General features: G+C 32.4%; 1 protein-coding gene across 15 annotated transcripts; it reads left to right on the top strand.

Annotated features, from left to right (window-relative positions):
- Positions 1–337: 337 nt before the first annotated feature.
- LOC107622396 (paired amphipathic helix protein Sin3-like 2) lies at positions 338–17,464 on the top strand. 15 transcript variants are annotated; one of them, XM_021112843.2, is made up of 26 exons: positions 447–585; positions 716–806; positions 2,607–2,686; positions 2,819–2,894; positions 4,018–4,203; positions 4,307–4,487; positions 4,570–4,668; positions 4,797–4,970; positions 5,049–5,331; positions 5,540–5,676; positions 6,033–6,108; positions 6,207–6,236; positions 6,428–6,618; positions 6,707–6,861; positions 7,084–7,205; positions 7,310–7,564; positions 7,761–8,417; positions 8,559–8,641; positions 8,770–9,034; positions 9,945–10,306; positions 10,391–10,488; positions 10,625–10,763; positions 10,854–11,006; positions 11,119–11,282; positions 11,451–11,562; positions 16,942–17,464. In XM_021112843.2, exons 4-26 carry the CDS (start codon positions 2,821–2,823, stop codon positions 17,080–17,082), a joined length of 4,137 nt encoding a protein of 1,378 aa, XP_020968502.1. In that variant the 5' UTR covers positions 447–585; positions 716–806; positions 2,607–2,686; positions 2,819–2,820; the 3' UTR covers positions 17,083–17,464. The 15 variants fall into 15 exon arrangements, 12 of the variants coding, with proteins under 12 accessions (XP_020968504.1, XP_088340048.1, XP_020968502.1 ...); XM_021112844.2 differs by having other exon boundaries at positions 2,810–2,894; XM_021112845.2 differs by lacking the exon at positions 2,607–2,686 and having other exon boundaries at positions 338–585.
- The last annotated feature ends 2,674 nt before the right edge of the window (positions 17,465–20,138 follow it).

Genomic DNA, 20,138 nt, shown 5'->3' with positions numbered 1-20,138 from the left:
TTTAAACGTTATTAAATTAATAACTTTTTTCAATAAAAAATATTTTTTTTTATTTTTTAATATATTTAATAAATTTTTAATAATAAAAATAAAAATATTAAAAAAAAAATTTTATTTTAAAAATTATTTTTACATAATAAATAAACATAAAAATATTTTTATTTTATTTTATTTAAATATTAAATATAATTAATAATTTTTTTATGAAATATTTAAATATAAAATTATTTTTATATTTATAAAAATTTTTTTAAGAAAATATCATTAAATTTTTTTTTTTCAAAAATGACTCGCCCCTTTATATTTATTATACCTCTTCGGCTTTAAACTAAAAAACACTTTATATGTGCCCTCTTTCTCAAATTTCTCTTGTAAGTTCTAATCACATCCATCATCGCGCCGTTCACCACCGTCACCGGCATCTCGTTCAACGTCGCATCTCCTTCATCATCTCCGTTAGACCACGTCGCCGTCTCGGAGCCACTTCGCCTCGCTGGCTTAGTGTCCCGCAGGCCGCAACTGTAGCCGCGTCGTGGCTATTTTCTCTTCACAGTGGTTACTCGCTGCTTATTTCTCCCCCGTAGTGTGAGTGGTGAATGCTAGGGCCTAGGAGGCTAAGTAGTGTTGAAATTCATTCCTGACACTTGTGTTTTAATTATTTCTTGCCTTTGAAGAATGTGTAAAGAGTCGTTATTCTTTTCATTTGTTGCCACAGAGAAAGTGGAGGTGGAGGTGTGGATTTTCTTGCCAGATTTCTTATGGGAGTTGCAATTCTTGGGACTGCAGCTTATATCTTTGTCCCCCAGGTGATTGTTTCCCCGAAATTTCAAATTTATTGTGTCTAGCAAGTGTGTGATCTATGAGCTTGGTTTATGTTATTCAAATGAATCCAGAAAAGATGTAGAGGAAGACGGATTAACTATATCCCCGATATCATTGATATTTAATTATTTTTAATTGCACAACTGTGATGTATGTCTTTCAAAGCACGATATTAAAAAATTTCGGTTTCCAAATCACTACTTTATGCTGGGTAATATCATACACGTCTCTTACAAAACCTTAGATGGTTAAGTTTGTGCTGTTCATGCTTCTTGTAGCATTTATTTTCTTTTCTTGTTTTTTAGCTGTATCATTGGTGATACTGTTGCATAAATGTTATTGTGCTTCTCTACTGGCGTTCTGCTTCTACTTTCCTTAGCCATGTTTTTCTTTTTTGGTTGTTCTGTTTAGTCTATCTTGAATCTGTTCTTTTATTTTGGATATGTTCTTGTTTTTGTTCTTCAAATTTTTATTTCAAATATAATGTTTTTAGAATGTTTTGGAATTTTTACCCCCTATTTTAATTGTTCTGTTATTCACTTATTCTATTCTGGATATTTTCCTAAGCTGTTATTCAATTTTTGCTCTTATTTTAATTGTTTTGCTCTTCTATTTTTGTTTTTATTTTAGTGTTTTAAATTAAAATTCAAAATTTTACTTTCTTAACTCATATAAGTGTTCTAATCCTAAAAGAATATCTTAATATTTAAACTTAATATTAAATAATATATTTGATTCTATTAATTAAATTCAAATTTACATTCCCATATTGTTTCTTTAATATTTGATAAATTAAAATTTAAAATTATGTTTTTTGATTCATTTAAACAAATTTAATTCTAAAATAACTTTTATTATTTAAATTTCTAATTTTTTGATGCATTTAAATAACATCAATACCAACAAAATATTTTTGTCTTTTTATTAATATTTAAATAAATATTTTAGAATTTTTAAATTAATATTTAAAAGAGATAATTTTATCTTTTAAAATTTAAATATAATTTTTTAGTTTTTAAAATAATTAAACAACTCTAATCCTAAATGGTATATTTTTGTCTTTTTTATAATTAAACTGAAATGAGTTTTACTCTCTTTAAAAATAAATTAAATTTCTAATTTAAATTAAATAACTTTAATCTTAAAAATATTTTGGTCTTTTAAAATTAATACAAAAAAATATGTTTGACTTTTCAGTTTTTTAAACCTTTTTTAATAATGTTATTATAATATTTTTTTTATTCAAAAATGTTATAATAGTTTAATATGATAATATTATTCCAAAAATATAATGGGCTTGAAATGGCCCAAATTAAAATAATAATTTAGCCCAAACAAATTTTAAATAAGAAAACCATAAAATAAAAGTAAATGTTAACTCTGTCCAAAAAAAAAATGTAAATGTTAACTATTTTCTAACTCTTTAAAAGGAGTTTTAATATTCTAAAGTTTCGAGGAGCATTGAATAGGATCCCATCTCTCTCTCTCTCAAAAACTCGAAAATTTTTGAGTTCCAAACTCTCTCTTCCCTTCTTCTATTGAACGTTCCACGGCTTCTTCTTCTTCTCTTCCCTCATTCACCCCCAAATTCATTCTTTCTCTTCTTTTCACTGTTCCTTTTTCTTAATTGTTCCTCTAACGTAGAAACGCGGGAGAGAGAGGCACACATAAAATTAACCTATTTTCCTTTTTTTTCTTACCCCTTTTTTCTGCTCTCTTTTTTTTTTTTCACTTATTGTTCTTCTTGTTCTTGCTGTTGCTGCCTCGGATCAAACCGGTCACAGTTGTTTTTCGCTTCAGAGATCTCTCTGCTCGACTTGTGTTTTTCCAGCAAAACTTCAATTTTCCCGTGAAAATCGACAAAGTAACATTCCCTTTTCCTTTTCACTTTCTTTCCTCCTCTTCTTCTCATGCTTTCAATGAATGTCTATGTTCATCTTGTTATTTATGATCGGATTGCGTTTTAATGGTTTGAATTTTTTTCAAGTTGTTGCAGAGATGAAGAGGACAAGGGATGATGCTTACTCTGGCTCTCAATTCAAACGGCCCTTTGCTTCCTCACGTGGTGATTCGTAAGTTCTTAACCCTATTTTTTTTAGTTGATATTATTTTTTATTCTCTATCTGGCAATATTTTTTTGTTTTACTGTGTCATGAATAACTTCTTGTTAACACTTTATTTTTCTTTATTTTTTTATTTTAATTTTTCTTGCTTCGTTGCTTCAAGAATTGAGCCTGTGTGTGTCTCTTTCTTCCATTATGAATAATTCAGTTGTGCATGTGTGTGTTTTTCCCCATTCGCGTTGGATTTTGTTAGGGTTTGCTTTAATTTAAACTAAATTGACCGTTGAATGGGTTTTATGGTGGGATCAATGGTTAAAAGGAAGGGGTGTGTGTAGATAGGACCAAGAGGTTGTGGTTTGTTAACGTTTTTTTTATATGAAACTATGAAACTTAGCAAGCAAGTAACATGAGTATATGTCTAATTCACCTAATGATTACCTTAGAAGAACGATAGAATAGAGGCGCTGTTTGCTTGTATATGTGTGGACATTAATCTTTTGGACTGATGATGTTCTAAAGTTCGGGTAGTACGAAATCAGTGAAACATTTGTTATCATGTAGAGATTAGCTTTGTATAATATTTAGGTTGTGTTTGGCTTAGCGTTTGGAGCATCAAACACACGTTTACTTTCTTGAAAGCTTCACTTGTTCTTTTGGCTATCTTTTTTCTTCCTCTAAACAAAAACGTGATTCTACCCTCCAACCAACCCACGTTTACTTAAAGCTAAAAATTCTACCTTTTGCGTCCATTTTTTCCGTTAGATTGAAATTTATTTCTTATCTACCAATTTTGTCCTTCATTGTTTATATGACGAATTTTGTTGCTTTTCTTAATAATTGTTTTTTTTTCTAATGCGCTTTCATGAAACATTATTATTTTTTTATAGAGTTTTTATTATTTTTTGTTTATATGAGTTTTTTTTACCGTTATTGTTATTTTTATTTTGTATGGACTAATTTTTTTGCTTTGTATTATAATTCTATTAATTCTATTAGAGTACTAAAGAATACCGAGAGTATTAGAAAAAAGAGTATTAAAATCTATTTACAAACTCCCATTTACAAACTTTAATCCAAACATACACTTAATATTGTGGGCATCTAAAGTCGTGGTTGCGTTCTGTGTATGAAGCTATGGCCAAACCCAAGGGGCTGGAGGAGGAAGTGGAGGAGGTGGTGGTGGAGGAGCAACCCCGTCTCAGAAATTGACAACCAATGATGCCTTAACTTATTTGAAGGAAGTGAAAGACATGTTTCAGGATCAGAGAGAAAAATATGACTTGTTCCTTGAGGTCATGAAAGATTTCAAGGCTCAGAGGTAGACTCTTAACCCCTTTTTATGCTTTGTACGGTATTTCTGGAAATTGGAGTTTTATGCTTAAAGGTTCATTGGCCTGTTTTTTTTTTTTTTTCCTTTTCAGGACTGACACTGCTGGTGTCATAGCAAGGGTGAAGGAGCTATTCAAAGGGCACAACAATTTGATATTTGGATTTAACACTTTCTTGCCTAAGGGATATGAGATAACACTTGATGAGGAAGAGGCTCCTCCGAAGAAAACAGTTGAATTTGAAGAAGCGATTAGTTTTGTGAACAAGATAAAGGTGAATGTGGTTTTCAGTTTGCGAGTTATTTTGGTTTTTTTTTTTGTTGGCTCTTAGGTCTAATTGATGAGCTTTTCCACAGAAACGATTCCAAAATGATGAGCATGTTTACAAATCATTCTTGGACATTTTGAACATGTACCGCAAAGAGCATAAGGACATTGGTGAGGTTTATAGTGAGGTAATTTTTCTTAACACATTTTATTGACTCTTGTTCTCTCTTTCTCTCACTCTCTCTCTCTCTCTCTCTCTCTCTACATAAGGCAAGGACTCTGTTGAAATGTATACTCTATTTTTTTTGTTCTCTAGGTTGCTACCCTTTTCAAGGACCATACAGATTTGCTCGATGAGTTCACTAGATTCTTACCAGATACTTCTCAAGCACCTTCTGCACAGCATGCTCCATATGGTCGAAGTTCATTGCAGCGATTCAATGAGCGGAGTTCTACAGCACCCATGATGCGACAAGTGCATGTAGACAAGGTAGTAAGTGTTAATCTTTCCCCCCTCTGAATTTGTAATCTGCTTATTAATTCTTGGGTTACAAATTTCATTCTACAGCAACGTTATCGACGAGACAGGATTCTTGGCTCTCATGATCGTGATCAGAGCGTTGATCGAGCTGATCTGGATGATGACAAAATAAACATGCACAAGGAGCAGAGGAAACGTGAGAATAGGGATAGAAGAGTCCGTGATCATGATGAGAGAGAACAAGATCTTGATAATGGCAGGGATTTGAACTTGCAACGCTTTCAAGACAAAAAGAAATCTGTCAAGAAGGCGGAAGGGTTTGCCATGGCTTCTGACTTTCCTTCATATGATGACAAAGATGCGTTAAAGAGTAAGCCATCATGCTAAGCTTTGGACAGATTGCATTCTTCTAAACATGATTTGTGTTTCTTACTTTCTTCTGACTTTTAGTCTTAGATTTATAAAGTCGATAACTTTGCCAAAAGGTGTAATGTAGGCACTGAAAGTGGAAAAATAGTATTGACGACCTATATATTTTTTCTAACCTTTTTTTATTGGAATTGTTTGCTTCCTACCAGCCATGTATGGTCAAGCATTCAGCTTCTGCGAGAAAGTTAAGGAGAAGTTGAGCAGTTCTGATGACTACCAAGCATTCTTGAAGTGCCTTCACATTTTCAGCAATGGGATAATAAAAAGGAACGATTTGCAAAATTTGGTATGTGCTTTCTTTCTTCTCTTTTTGCCTTTGCTCCTAATCTCCTATCCTGTAATTCAGTTTTGGGTATCTGTGCCGACATTCGACTTTTTCATTAATGTTAGTATGTTTGATGCTATGCATAAATAAAGTATGAACACCTTTTAGTTCTTTAGGAGTTTTCTAAATATTCATTGATTGAGGGTACCTGGTAGTATTTGTGTCTAAAGAATCCCATAAACAATCTACGAAACAATGCTTCAGATTATTGACTACCAAAAGCTTTCACGGATGGTATATGCTGCTTTAGACACAAAATAGTTGGACCTTTTTTGGTTCCTGCATTAATTTATGCCATTTTAAAATTCTTATTTCAGGTAACTGATTTACTTGGAAAACACTCTGATCTATTGCATGAATTCAATGATTTCCTGGAGCGTTGTGAAAATATTGGTAATTTTTCTTCCAACTATCTTCTTTATCTTGTTGGTAATATGTTGTCATTCATTTAGTCATACCTTAAGTGTGTGTCATGCTTATTTTTTTTGCAGACGGATTCCTTGCTGGTGTCATGAGTAAAAGTACGGCAACACATAACACCTCTCGTTTGACCTTTTTTGTTTCTTCTTTTCTTACTTGGGGATGAGGGATTCAAACTTATGCTGCTTTTCTTCAATGAAATAATCTAATGCTGATGAACATGCTGGTGATTTAAATAATATTAATTCTGTCCATATATTGATCAATTTTGATGCTGCAAACATGTTGGCAGAGTCTCTGTCTACCGATGGTCATATATCAAGATCATCAAAGTTGGAGGACAAAGATAAAGAGCACAAGCGTGAGATGGATGGACCTAAAGAGAAAGAAAGATACAGTAAATACTCGGGAAAATCCATTCAAGAACTCGATCTTAGTGACTGCAAACGTTGTACTCCAAGCTATAGGCTGCTGCCTGCAGATGTATGTAACTTCTTTTTGTTTTCTCACATGCTGGGTTTGTCAACATATGATGTCCTTGTGAACTCTGTTGTGCTGTCTAATTTTGCAGTATCCAATTCCTGTGGCTAGTCAGAGATCTGAACTTGGAGCTCAAGTATTGAATGACCACTGGGTATCTGTGACTTCAGGGAGTGAGGATTACTCTTTCAAACATATGCGCAGGAATCAGTATGAAGAAAGCTTGTTCAGATGCGAAGATGACAGGTATGTTTAGCTTCTCTTTTTGTTTTGGTTTATTCTATTCTTTTTTTTTTAAATTTTTTTATGTTTGTTCTTTTCATTTGTTGCACTTCTTTTCGGTAGTTTTAAATTTATGATTATTATCATTAATAATTATAATTTGGCTTCTGGATGATTTTTTATTTTGGAGTCAATGTTTTGTCAAAGGGATAATGATAGATAATGATATGGTTATTTCTTATGTAGATTTGAGATGGACATGCTATTAGAGTCAGTGAGTTCTGCTGCGAAACGTGTAGAGGAGTTGTCTAATAGCATTAATGAAAATAAGATGGAGAACCTGGGCCGTATTGAAGATCAATTTACTGGTTTGTATCTCAACGATGTCAATCTAAACTGTTATGTTTCTACAATTGTGATCTGTTGTTAGAGTATATCATGACCTGACTTTGTCTGAGTCTACGTATTGCAGCTTTAAATTTAAGGTGCATTGAACGTTTGTATGGTGACCATGGTCTCGATGTGATAGACATTTTGCGTAAAAATCCAACTCATGCTCTGCCTGTAATATTGACTCGACTTAAGCAGAAACAAGAGGAGTGGACTAAGTGTCGTGCAGATTTCAATAAAGTTTGGGCTGAAATTTATGCTAAGAACCACTACAAGTCACTCGATCACCGTAGCTTCTATTTCAAGCAACAAGATTCAAAGAACTTGCACACGAAATGTAAGTTGAGCTTAAATCATATGGTTGAATTGTTACATTATATGACCCCAGCTGAGCTTAAATCCCGTTCTTAAGTTTGTTTGGTAACAATCATACAAAAACTCATGCTATATCATAAAGTATTGAACGTCATTGCTAGTTTTTGTAGTATGATCCTTTTAACGTGTTCTAATTTTTTATGTTGAATAATATACAGATTTGGTGACCGAGATTAAAGAAATTAAAGAGAAGCAGCAAAAAGAGGATGATATTCTTCAGTCCATTGCTGCTGGAAGTAAACAGCCTCTAACTCCACATCTTGAGTTTGAATATCCTGATGCTGCAATTCATGAAGACTTGTATAAACTTATTCGGTATTCATGTGAGGAGATTTACTCTAGTAGGGAGTTGATGAATAAAACTATGAGGCTCTGGTGTACCTTTTTGGAACCGATGCTTGGTGTTCCTTCCCGATCTCATGGGACAGAAAAGGTGGAAGAGAGGAAAGCAGGGCCTAATGTTGGCAATGCAGGCAATGGAAGTCCTCATGGAGACTCCATTTCAATTAATTCAAGGTTACCAAAATCTGACAAGAATGAAGCAGATGGTAGAGTACCTGATGTAAAGAATGTTCACCGGACTAGTGCTGCAGCTAATGATAAAGAAAATGGATCTGTTGGTCGTGAAAATGTCTGTAGAGATGAACTCCCACTGGATAAAGGGCAGACAAATATAGAGTGCACCGATAAAGTCTCTGGGATTAATAAACAATTTTCTGCTGATGAACAAGGAGCTAAAAACAATGCATTAATTTCAGTTAGAGGAGAAAAATTAGAAGATAATCCTAGCAGGAACAACGAAGAATTGACTCCAGGTCTGTTTATAGCTGTGAAATTAATTTCTCATGCCTTAGGTTTTTCCAGTTTATGTGTTTTCAATGTTTAGTTCTTTTTTATTTGTGTTTGATAACTGGATTCCGTTCTTATAAAGAATAATGTTTTGTTTATATTAAAAGGCACTGTCACTACTCCTTCTCGACCTACTGACGCTGACGAATCCGTACCTAAACCTCAGGAAGTAAATGCTACTTTGGTAGAGGTGTGAATACTCTTAATTCGCAATTTGTGGCAAATTTCAAGTTTTACCTAGTTTCTTTCTGCTTTCTTCTGAATCAAGTGCTGTTTTCAATTGACTCTGATATGTTTCTCTTCCTATCATTGTCTCAGGGGTCTGATGTTACAGCTCCAGTTACAGTGGCCGATGGGGTACCAACTCAGAGCAGTAAAGTTAGAAGCCATGAAGAATCTGCTGGGCCTTGTAAAACTGAAAAGGAAGAGGGCGAGTTATCACCAAATGGTGATTCGGAGGAGGATAACTTTGTTGCTTATGGAGATTCAAATGTGCAGTCAATGTCTAAGTCAAAGCACACTATTGAGAGAAGAAAATATCAGTCCAGAATTGGAGAGGATGAGTCCTGCCCAGAGGCTGGAGGTATTGTTAGAAGTATCTATCTTTATCATTGTCATTTTGCTGTTGTAATGTGGATTCAAGTCCCAGTTCTAGCATTTTGTGTTTCTCATTTTAGATGTTATTCTTATACTTGTTGCTTGCCATCTAATATAATTATTTGTATTTTTATCAATAACAACATTAATATAACTTTACTAGTTTACTTGTTATTATCTATGTTAGTATTGTTTTTATACATTACTTATTTTTAAGAATAAAAGTTTATAAAGAATAGTATATTTAGTTTTATAAATTTTTAAATTAAATGTATTCTATTTGATTTATTGTTGATTTATTTTAAATTCGTATAATAATAGTGTGGGGATCTTATCTCTCTCTCTCTCTCTCTCTCTCTCTCTGAGACTAACCCACTTTTATAAGCTCACCTATTATTGCTCTGATTAATTGCTAGAGTTGTTTACTATTGTATATTATTATAATATCATAATAATATACGAAAAGAATGAGGCTATGTAGATTTCATACAAATTTGAGAATTTTTTTTTAATCATACATCACAAAAGTAATTTGATAGGCCATTAAAACTAGTCTAGTTGTAAGGAGTTTGGGTAGTATGTATGAAATTTTTGGTCCCCTATAATATGATTTCCGGATTTGCCAGACCTCCTTTTTGTCTTATCTCCATTTCCTGTCTGTGTATTTTAAGATCGAAGGCACCTACTAGTCATAACCTTAAGAGTGGTTTCCGATATTTTCTATTATGATTATTATTTTATGATTATTTCCTTATTTGATAAAGGTTAGGGTTTCCAATTATTATGATTGCTTAATGTCTTATCTCGTGTAAAGTACAACATAATGATTATAGTATTATGTCATGCTATCTTATATCTTCTTTTCTTCTCTTATTCTCGTTATCCCACATTCTCAGCAGGCGATAATGATGCAGATGCAGATGATGAGGACAGTGAAAATGTGTCTGAAGCTGGTGAAGATGTCTCGGGCAGTGAATCTGCTGGTGATGAATGCTTCCGAGAGGACCACGAGGATGAGGAAGATATAGAGCATGATGATGTTGATGGTAAGGCTGAGAGTGAAGGTGAAGCAGAGGGTACATGTGATGCACAATCTGCTGGAGGAGATGGTTCATCTCAGCCACATTCAGAAAGGTTTCTTTCGTCTGTGAAACCTCTGACAAAGCATGTTTCAGCAGTGTCATATGTTGAAGACATGAAGGATTCAAGGGTGTTTTACGGAAATGATGATTTCTATGCACTTTTTAGGCTTCATCAAGTAAGGATGATCTTAATAGTTGGTGTTTGATGTTGAACTTTGTTCCCTTAGTATTGAATTCATTACCTCATTTTGAACTTGCAGCTTCTTTATGAAAGGATCTTGTCTGCAAAAACCAATGCCACGAATTCAGAAATGAAATGGAAAGCCAAGGATGCCAGCTCCCCAGATCCTTATTTGAAGTATGTTTTTGCGATATATACACCCCTTCCCTTTCTCTTTCTCCTCTCTTCTTCCCATTCCCTTTCCTTCTGTTCTGCTGGTCTCCCATGAGAGTGCCGAGTGATGTTTTGGATCCTATTGTTGCTATGCTTTCAGATTTATGGATGCATTGTACAGCCTTCTTGATGGATCTTTTGAGAATGCAAAGTTTGAAGATGAATGCCGAGCAATTATTGGCAACCAGTCATATGTGTTATTCACATTGGACAAATTAATATATAAACTAGTTAGACATGTAAGTTGGTTTAGTTATCTGTATTAGTTTCTAGTTATGACACCTTTTTTCTTCTTGGGTTGGTTTGAAGGTTCTTTTTTTTTATTGTAGCTTCAAAATGTTGCAACAGATGATATGGCCAATAAGCTTCTCCAATTGTATGAGTACGAAAAGTCTCGGAAACCTGGGAAACTAAACGATTCAGTATATCATGCAAATGCACATGTTATCCTTAATGAGGACAATATATATCGATTGCAATGTGTAGGTTTTATTGAACCATTTCCTTCACCTAAAACTAAAAATTCCAGAAGGAAGCACAGACTTAATAACTTATTGTTCTCTCTTTCTAACAATTTTCCTGACCTTATTACAGTCCTCACCACCCTCTCGGCTATCCATCCAGCTCATGGACAATATGAATGAAAAGCCTGAGATGTTTGCTGTTTCTATTGATCCAAATTTTTCTTTTTACCTTCACAATGATTTTCTCTCCGTCCTTCCTTCTAAAAAGGAACCCCATGGCATTTTACTTCAAAGGTACCCTGAAATGGTTTTGCTACATTTCTGTTGATGATGAGTATTTTTTTGTCTTGTTTTTTTTTTTTTTTGGGTGGGGGTGGGGTGTTGATACTTAAGCTACATGAGTATATTGCCAATCAATGTCAAATGGTGCATCAGTTCCTGTTTTTTGTTGGATCTATGCAGAAACAAACGCAAATTTGGAGATATTGATGAGCTTTCTGGAATAACTTCTGCTATGGAAGGTGTCAAACTAATTAATGGATTGGAATGTAAGATAGCTTGCAGCTCGTCCAAGGTATGCTGCTATTCATCTGTTTAGGCATTTAATTGCATGTGTAGACTAGCCCTGTGTTATTTTTTTTTTCTAGTCTGGAGTTTAAACTTCATTTGAGGGTTGGGATTGTGAAAATTGATGAAAAACATAGCTACTCGTTTGTGGCTGTGTGGCAGTTGTAAGGATCTTCAACACTACGTGCAACATACAATCGTATTCCACCTTAACAAAAATCCAAAAAGAAAGTCTATAGTAATAACCATGATGAAGAAGAGGAACATAGACACAAACAAATTGATTATCTATTTCATTTCAAAAATAATTAATTAAATACAGATGCTTCTATTTCTAATCATTAAGTTATTAATTGCATCATTTTATTTACATATGAACTGTGGTGCTATGCATGCAATCGTGGCATAGTGGAGTGGAGAGAATGCTAAGAGCAAGATACATCTTGTTGCAGATTGTTTTTGTCGTCATGTTTTGCTGCCACTGTTGTGGCATTTTGCAACCGCGTTAGTGGCCAATGCCACTATTCTGGCTCGAGGATGAAAAACTCAGTCTGTTACTTCCTAGCCCTCTCCTTCCTCAATTATGTCCCTTGTTTGCCACCTTGAAGACTACTCCCAATTTAGAACCCTATTCCACCTTTGAAAAAAATCTAGACAGAATTGCTCTAGTAATAGAACACAGTGAAAGGAGGCATATACATTGAACTGTCTATTATCTATATGGTTGCAAAATTAATACACTAGTTCCTTCTCGAATCATTATTAAGATATTAATTTTGTCATTTTATTTAGGGTGAATTACATTGACCTCACCCATACTGTCATGGAGGTCTCGTGTGCGATCGAAGCAGAGCAAAGTGTAGTGGAGGTAGGGTTGGAATGACCTTATTGAGTGGAGTTTTTTTATTTGGTAGCGGAGTTTTGCAATTGCGATGTAGTGGCCATCTTTGGCTTGAGACGGAAATACCCAATCCATTGGCCACCTAACTTTATCTTTATCTGATCATGCCCCTCCTTTTTTCCTTGCCTCAGTCCACTCTCTTCTTCTCTGCCTCAATCTCTCTGATCTATCATGGTTAGAACTATTGAAGAAACAAAGACAACTAACAACGATGTCATACCAGGATCCAGTTGCAATGCAACTACAGTCACATTATTAGAATATCTCATTTTTTAATGTTTTGGCATATTTTTATTTTTATTTTTTAATGCAACTACAGTCACCTTATTTTGGGTAGGTGCCTTTGTAAGTCATTATTTTGGGTAGGTTCCTTTGTGTAAGTCACATTATTTTGGATAGGTTCCTTTGTAAGTCACATTATTCATTGATGAAATAAAATTTACATTTTCTTAGACTCTCACTTAAACATTTGATTGTTGACAAGTTCCCTTTTATTTTCCCTTTATGTAATGGGATATGATTTTTTATATGAATTTAATATAATTTCTTTTTAAAGATTTATTTGGATTTAATCTAATTGCATAATTTTTTCCGTAGTTTTTAAGAATAGCGGTATTCCCAATGCACAAATTATTTGAAATAAATTATAAAGCATCCTGATATTTTGTTAACAATTGTTTTTCTGGTTTTTTTTTTTTTTGGCTCAAGTGTCAACAACAAATAGACTGACAATGTCTGAGTGAAACGAATCTTGAGTCTCTGTTTTTTACACTTTCTGACAATTTAATTTGTATGATAGCTTCCTTCTGACATTTAGAAAATATTTTGGATTTTGGATTTGGGGTGGTTACTAGAAGTAACAAGGACTTCACGTTTAAATTGTGTTTCAGAATCAAACCCTTATTGTTTTAACATATTTCTTCTAATTTTTTTTTAAGTTTTCTAACAGAGAGAAAACTCATGTAGAAGAGAAAATTGGCAAGGTGCCTGTGGCAAAGAGAAAAAACTGAATTAAAACTAGAAAAAATGTATTCCAAGTGTTGAGTTCAGGGGAGTGAGTATATGGAGTGAAAGTTCAGCAAGCAATGCTGCAATGTGTGAACTCAAACATAGTAGTGAAAATTGGAGAAGACTCCATAGCTTTGTATGGGGAGTGTTGGGCGGGTAGAAAAGGGTGAAGATGATGATAAGCTTAATGTGGCTGAGACGTGTGATGAGGATGCTTAGGTGGATGAGTGTACATACTCAAATAGATGAGATAAGGAGCGAAAGCATGAAAGAGATCAATTGACACCTATTGTTAAAAAATGATGGAATTTCACCTTTGATAGTTTGGACATTTTGGGAGGACAAAAAATGCATCTACTCAGGAGGGTAGACTAGATGAGGGATAAATCGGTGGTTAGGGTCAGTCACAGGAAGACCCATGTGATCATGAATGAGGTGTCAGAAGAGATCTAAGCATAAATGGGTTGATTCTAGATATGATTCACGATAGGATGCAACAGTGTTGTTTAATCAATGTATATACGACCTCGTTTAGTAGGATAAGGTTTTGTTGTTTTGACTTGGTGTTATGAATTCCATGAAATTACTCTAATTTATAGTTTAATTTTATTGCTAGAGTGGCGGAGTGTGTTTTGGGGTTTACGAATTTGCATCCGAGTCTGAGCATGTTGAAAATCTGTCCCAAGGCCTTATTTATAGATTAACTTGTGTACTAAAATCTTGACACCTCTGACCATTAACAGTTCCTCGCATGACAGCCCAAGAGAGAGCAATTACTTCTTGCTGGCTAATGAATGATTTATTTGCTTGTAGCATTCAAAAACGTTTATTTATGCCTTCAAATATGCCCCATACCCGCCCAGCCCCAAATAAGACCCCTGATTTATAGTTTTCCTCTTTAAAAAAAAAAAATCTATAACATGAAAATAAACAATTTGAACGGAATTAATCAATAAATTTCATATACGATTAAGTTCTTCAGAAATATGATTAAGCACAAAGATAATCCTAAATCGTTTACTACAACACATAGCACTCAAATAGACTTACAACACATCAAAATAACCCTAAAACATCAGAAGACTTAAACTAAAGGTAATTTAAATGCATCACAGCACACAGAATAACCTATCTACACCACTAATCTTTATCAGACATTCATTACTGGGCATCCATTTAGAGCAATTATTGTGCTTGAACACTTCTTATTTATAAAGTACATAAATTAATAGGTAACATAATTGATGCCTATAGAAGGTTTTCTTTTTTTAAAAATATTGTGTTTAAAATTATAGCAAGTGCAAGAGGTGGTGGATCTTAGGAGAGCAATTGCTTTCAAAATTATAGCAAGTGCAACATAAAAAACAATTGATACGCAGCAAATTGACATTGTATTTGTGGCAAAAGAACTGCACCACAAAAGCAGCTGAATCATTTAATTCAACAGATGGTAGCGACAGTAATCAGTTAATTACACAAGTTAGAGCTGGACAGCAACAGGGAGAATCAGGAATTGTACAAGGCTGGGCAGGTTTTGTCACACCATCATGCCGCAGCCGGAGGAAGAGGAGTGAAGGTTGGGTGGGCTGGGGAGTAAAAGCATCATGACTGTGTTTGAGAGTGCTTGGTAGTATAAATTCTAAACCTGTGCGTGCTATGGTGTCTATACAACTTTGGCAACACTTTTTAAGTATTGCTAAAATTAAAGTGATATTTTTTTTTACTATTTAATTTGAAAAATAAAAGTAAAAAGTGTTACCACAATGTAAAAAAAGTGTGACTTTAATTTTAACAATATTTAAAAAGTATTGCTAAACTTATATAGTCACCATAGCCACCATAACCATGACACTATAGACTCTACCTTCTAAACTACATACCCCTGGTTGCCTTTGGATACTGAGACAGTGGACATATAAATTCGTTTGGTAAGGGGAGACACGGACAAATATGCATTTTCTTTATTTTCTGCACTTACTTTAACCAGGGAACAGAAAATATCCGCCCTGTCTCTGTCTCCTCCTTGATCATAAAGACGGAATCCAAATGGTTCCTCTCTCTCCACTACCATACACATCTCAAACAAAAGTTCACCCACTTCACTAACGTCCAAACTCTCAGTGCCTTCTTCCCTTTGCTTCTCACGTCACACGGCATCTCAGCCTTAATTCATTCCAAAAAGTGTGTAGTCACACGGCATCTCAGCCTTAATTCATTCCAAAAAGTGTGTAGTCCCACTTTGCCGACATCATCTCCCCTGCATCCTCACTTGCAAAAGTCTCCCTTTATGCTCAACCTCCTCCTGTGTCTTCTCTTCTCCAACTAGCAATTGGTACTCAGCAGTTGTTTATTGCTGCTTCTGATTGTGAAGACACACTCTAGCAAGGTTTGAGTGTGTTCTTATTGAATGGCAAATTGGCATTGTCTTGTTGGATACTTGCGCTGTGTCTGGCGTTGGTTGTTTTGAAGAGGTGGTTTTTCGCGGAGGTGGTTTTTCGCGGACTATTTTGTTGCGTTTTTGTTGTGTTGGATGAATTGCATATCCAGCTGTACACAAGAGTGGCATTTTTATTTATTTTTTTATTTTGCAGAACAAAGAGGATAATTTGGACAAATTGAATACATCTTAGATGGAGTTAAGTTCGGTTAGATATAAAGGTGGTCAATGTAATATATGTAAATAGAGGGGTGACTTACACTGAACCTTCACCTTTTCTCAAGGTTTGGTAATTCACCCTTTTGTTTATTATTAAAGTAATTTATTGACTTGACTTAATTTCCTGTAAACATTTAGCTGACAAATATTCTGAAACGGAGAGGGTACCATCTATGGTTGTTTTATTTTAAGTTAATTAGTTGGATAAGTGCCTATTTTTATGTTTTAGTTGGAGAATGCTAGGGGGTTAGCTTTTTTAGTGGGAAAAAAAAATCAGAAGAGTTAGTTAGTGTTGGTTTAAATGTAATGCAAATGTAAGGGAAAAATGTTGGTCACCGAACATTTGTTATTTTTCACCTTTCCGAGTCTACGCAATGAGGGTTTTAGTTCTCTTTTCTGAAACTTGTACCACACACCATGATGTGTTTGGAGCTTTATTGGTGAATGTTTTTGTATTTATTTCTATAAAAAAATGTTTTTTGGTTTTGTAATATATGCCAAAGAAATCTTCTGGTTTTGTATTTATTTCTATAAAAAAATGTTTTTTGGCACACCAAAAGTTGGTGTCCATTTAGACACCTACCCTTTTCAAATCGTAGGGTGGAGAAACGAGTGAGGAATGAATAGGGTCTGTGATTCAATCTAATCATAGTAGAGCTGGTGTCTAAATGGACACCAATATTTTTGGTGTGCAGGTAAGATGGTCATTTCTTTAAGGCCGGCTCGCCCATAGAATATGCTTTCTTTTTGTTTCTTTTCGGCCAAGGGTAATGTTTGGCCATTTGAGCACTGTTTTCCTTATTAACCAATTTCATCCGCAGATCTCCTATGTTCTCGACACACAAGATTTCTTTTTCCGGCCGAAAAGGAGAAGGCAAGCGTCACCGGAAACCAGATCTTGTCGACACCGGAGGGACAGAGAGGAAAGATACCGCAGGTTGATGGCGACCGTGTCTCAATGACTTGTATCTTAATAACATTGACTGGAACCCCATTAGGTAACAAGAAGCAGCTTCCAGAATTGTTCTCTTGACAATCTATTGAACACATGGAAGACTCACTCACATTATACTTTATGAGTCTTGGTGTAGCAACAAAGAAACAAAAAAAAAAAAAAACCTAGGAATCTTGAGGTTCTTGATTTTTAATTTTTTTTTATTGTCATAATGCACTTGAATTTTTCATGTGAATGTAGGGGAGGGGAATGTACATGTAAAGTGTGCTACTTGATTATGTTTATGAGGGTCTCATACATGGGTTTCACTCCTTTGTAAATAGTCTCTGTTGCATAATATATTTGTAGATTATTGTTTACCATAATGAATATTGTTCTTATTTGCCAAACCCTTTTGTGGATTCTTCCATATCATTCATATTCATATTTGCTTATCAATTTTAAGTAGTGTTGCCATTGACAACAGCTTCTGTTGGTTCATACTTGGGAGTGGTTATATAAATGATTAAATTGTAAAGCTTTGTAATGTAGGGTTTTTCTCATTTGTTTACCCTTTTTTTGGTAATAAAGTTTAGGAAGAGTTTCAGATATACCAGAAATACTGGTGTTGTTTTAATCGTTAATTTAAATTATAGAAAATATATATAATATATATTAATTATAGAAAATATATATAATATAATTAATTAAAATCAATAGTTAAAACGATTGGAATACTGATATTCTCGATATACCTGGTAACTTTTCTAAAGTTTAATATATTTGATTTTGCTTTGTTTGATAAGCTTTCATGCTTTGTTGTATTAGCATGTAGCCAAAACAATAGTCACATCCAAATACTTCAGTTTGACCGTTTGAATGAATTTGGTTTTATAAAATTGACTTTGGTAATATGATTTATGTTTAGTAATTTTATACTAAAATTAATTTTGATAGAATGAATATTGTTTGGATAATATTAGATAAAATTATTTTTAAATAGATAATTACTAAAAGGAATATCATATAAATTATGTTATTTTTCAAGCATGTTTAATTTTTTAATATTTTTTTTTCTAGTATTTTTTTATAGTATTTTTAGTATTCTTTTGAGTGAACTACTAAGGGTTTGTTTGGGTGAGCTTCTAAAAAAAGATCTTTTTTCAAGTTATCTTTTTTTAAAAGATCTTATGGAGAAGTAAAAGTAATTTTATGTTTGGATATCTCATGCAAAAATACCTTTTTATTTATCAATTATGTTTGGGTATAACAATATAAAAGTACTTTTTTGTTTATTTATTACATGAAAAACATCTTTTTTTTAAGAAAAAAAGATCTTTTAAAAAAAGATATAAATTACAACTTCTCAAAAAAGATCTTTTTTTTTTTATTTTTCTAGTCCTTTTACTTTTACTACTAGAAATTTGCTAAACACGCTAAAAAATAAAAAAAAGATATTTTTTCATTGAAAAAAGATCTTTTTTTAACAGAATAATGGCACCCAAACAAGCACTAATCCGACCTCTGTCTATTTCTTAAAATGACAACTCGACCTTTAACAATAAAAGTGATCCACTTCGGTTTTTATTCTCTACTTTCATGACGCAACACAATTCCTGTGGGTATTTGTGGGTATTTGTTCATCAACTCTGAACGGAAAGGTATTTTTTCATCAACTTTGAACGAAAAATGCTGACGTGTTAGGTTTAGAAATGGACAGGGTCTAATTGTTTTAAATTCAAATTGGTTAGGAGTTTATTTGTCCTTATTCTTTAAACAATATTTTTTTATTTTTTAATTATTTTATTAATATTTTTTTCAATAAATTATTAAATATATGGTATAATAAGTACAAACTAATTAATAAATTATTCAAATTTAAAAATATTATTTATTATGAATAATTTTCAAATATAATTTTTAAATATATATAAATAATAACTCTATGATCAGGGACGGATCCAGAAATTTCAATATGGAGGGCCGAAATTTAGATAATTTTTTTCATTTCATAAAAATAATTAACATATAGTTATTAGAGCTAATTTTTTAAATATTTATCAAAAAATAAATATATAATTATAATTTTTTTCACAATATTATTTTTAATATGATAATTACATAAAAAAATATAATAATATCAATAATACATTATAAAATTATAAAATACCAATAATTTATAGAATGTTTAGTTAAAAATTATCACATATCTTATTAATTAAAATTAATTCTTTCAAAAATTTTAAAAAATTTGAAAAAAATTATAAATTATTAATTATTTAAAAGACACAGTACCTTTATTAGATATAAGATATTTTTATAAAATTTTTTCTTTTAACAACGTAAATTTAAAAGAAAAATTAGTATTTTTTACAAGAAAATAATATTTAAAGTACATAATGTGATTACCAAAATATAATTATATAAGTCATTATTAATATAATAATATAAATATTAAATATATTAATATAAAAATAAATAATTTTTTAAAAATAAATATAGAGATTATTATATAAAAACTAATTTAAAAGATACAAAGACTTGAGGGTAGGGTATGATATTAAATTAGTTAAATAAAAATGCTAGTGAATTAAACAATTAAAACATAAATTCATCACATAGTAAAAAATAATACATATAAAACTATTAAATTTCATAATATTTTTTTATTTTTTAAACACATATCTCATACATATATAAATATAGTTTCTTAAAATTTTGGGGGGCCGAGGCCACTATTCGCCCCCTCTAGGTCCGTTCCTGTCTATGATATACTATTAGTATTATGATCAAGATATTTTTCACAATAAAATAAAAATTAATGAACACATTATTTGATATATAGTAAAATTTTTTTACTAACAAATTTATTTTTTTATCTTTTTAAACTAAATTAATAATTCTATTTAATATATTTAATTTGCACTAAAATACACTATGAGTAGGCTACTAATACTAAATGAAATAAAACATAATATATATATATATATATATATATATATATATATATATATATATATATATATATATATTATGAAAATCATTTATAAACTCAACAAACTCAAAATATCAATAATATTAGTA

The sequence above is a fragment of the Arachis ipaensis genome, chromosome B10 (assembly GCF_059453495.1).
Source record: "Arachis ipaensis isolate K30076 ecotype BB chromosome B10, ASM5945349v1, whole genome shotgun sequence".
Classification (NCBI taxonomy): Eukaryota; Viridiplantae; Streptophyta; class Magnoliopsida; order Fabales; family Fabaceae; genus Arachis; species Arachis ipaensis.
The sequence above is the reverse complement of the archived record's forward strand: the minus strand, read 5'-3'. Positions and strand labels throughout refer to the sequence as shown.

Coding starts and splice junctions, on each gene's coding strand:
- LOC107622396 (XM_021112845.2), top strand. CDS start 2,821: ATGAAGAGGACAAGGGATGATGCTTACTCTGGCTCTCAATTCAAACGG. Junction 4,204..4,306: donor AAAGATTTCAAGGCTCAGAG/GTAGACTCTTAA, acceptor TTTCCTTTTCAG/GACTGACACTGCTGGTGTCA. Junction 4,669..4,796: donor TTGGTGAGGTTTATAGTGAG/GTAATTTTTCTT, acceptor TTTGTTCTCTAG/GTTGCTACCCTTTTCAAGGA.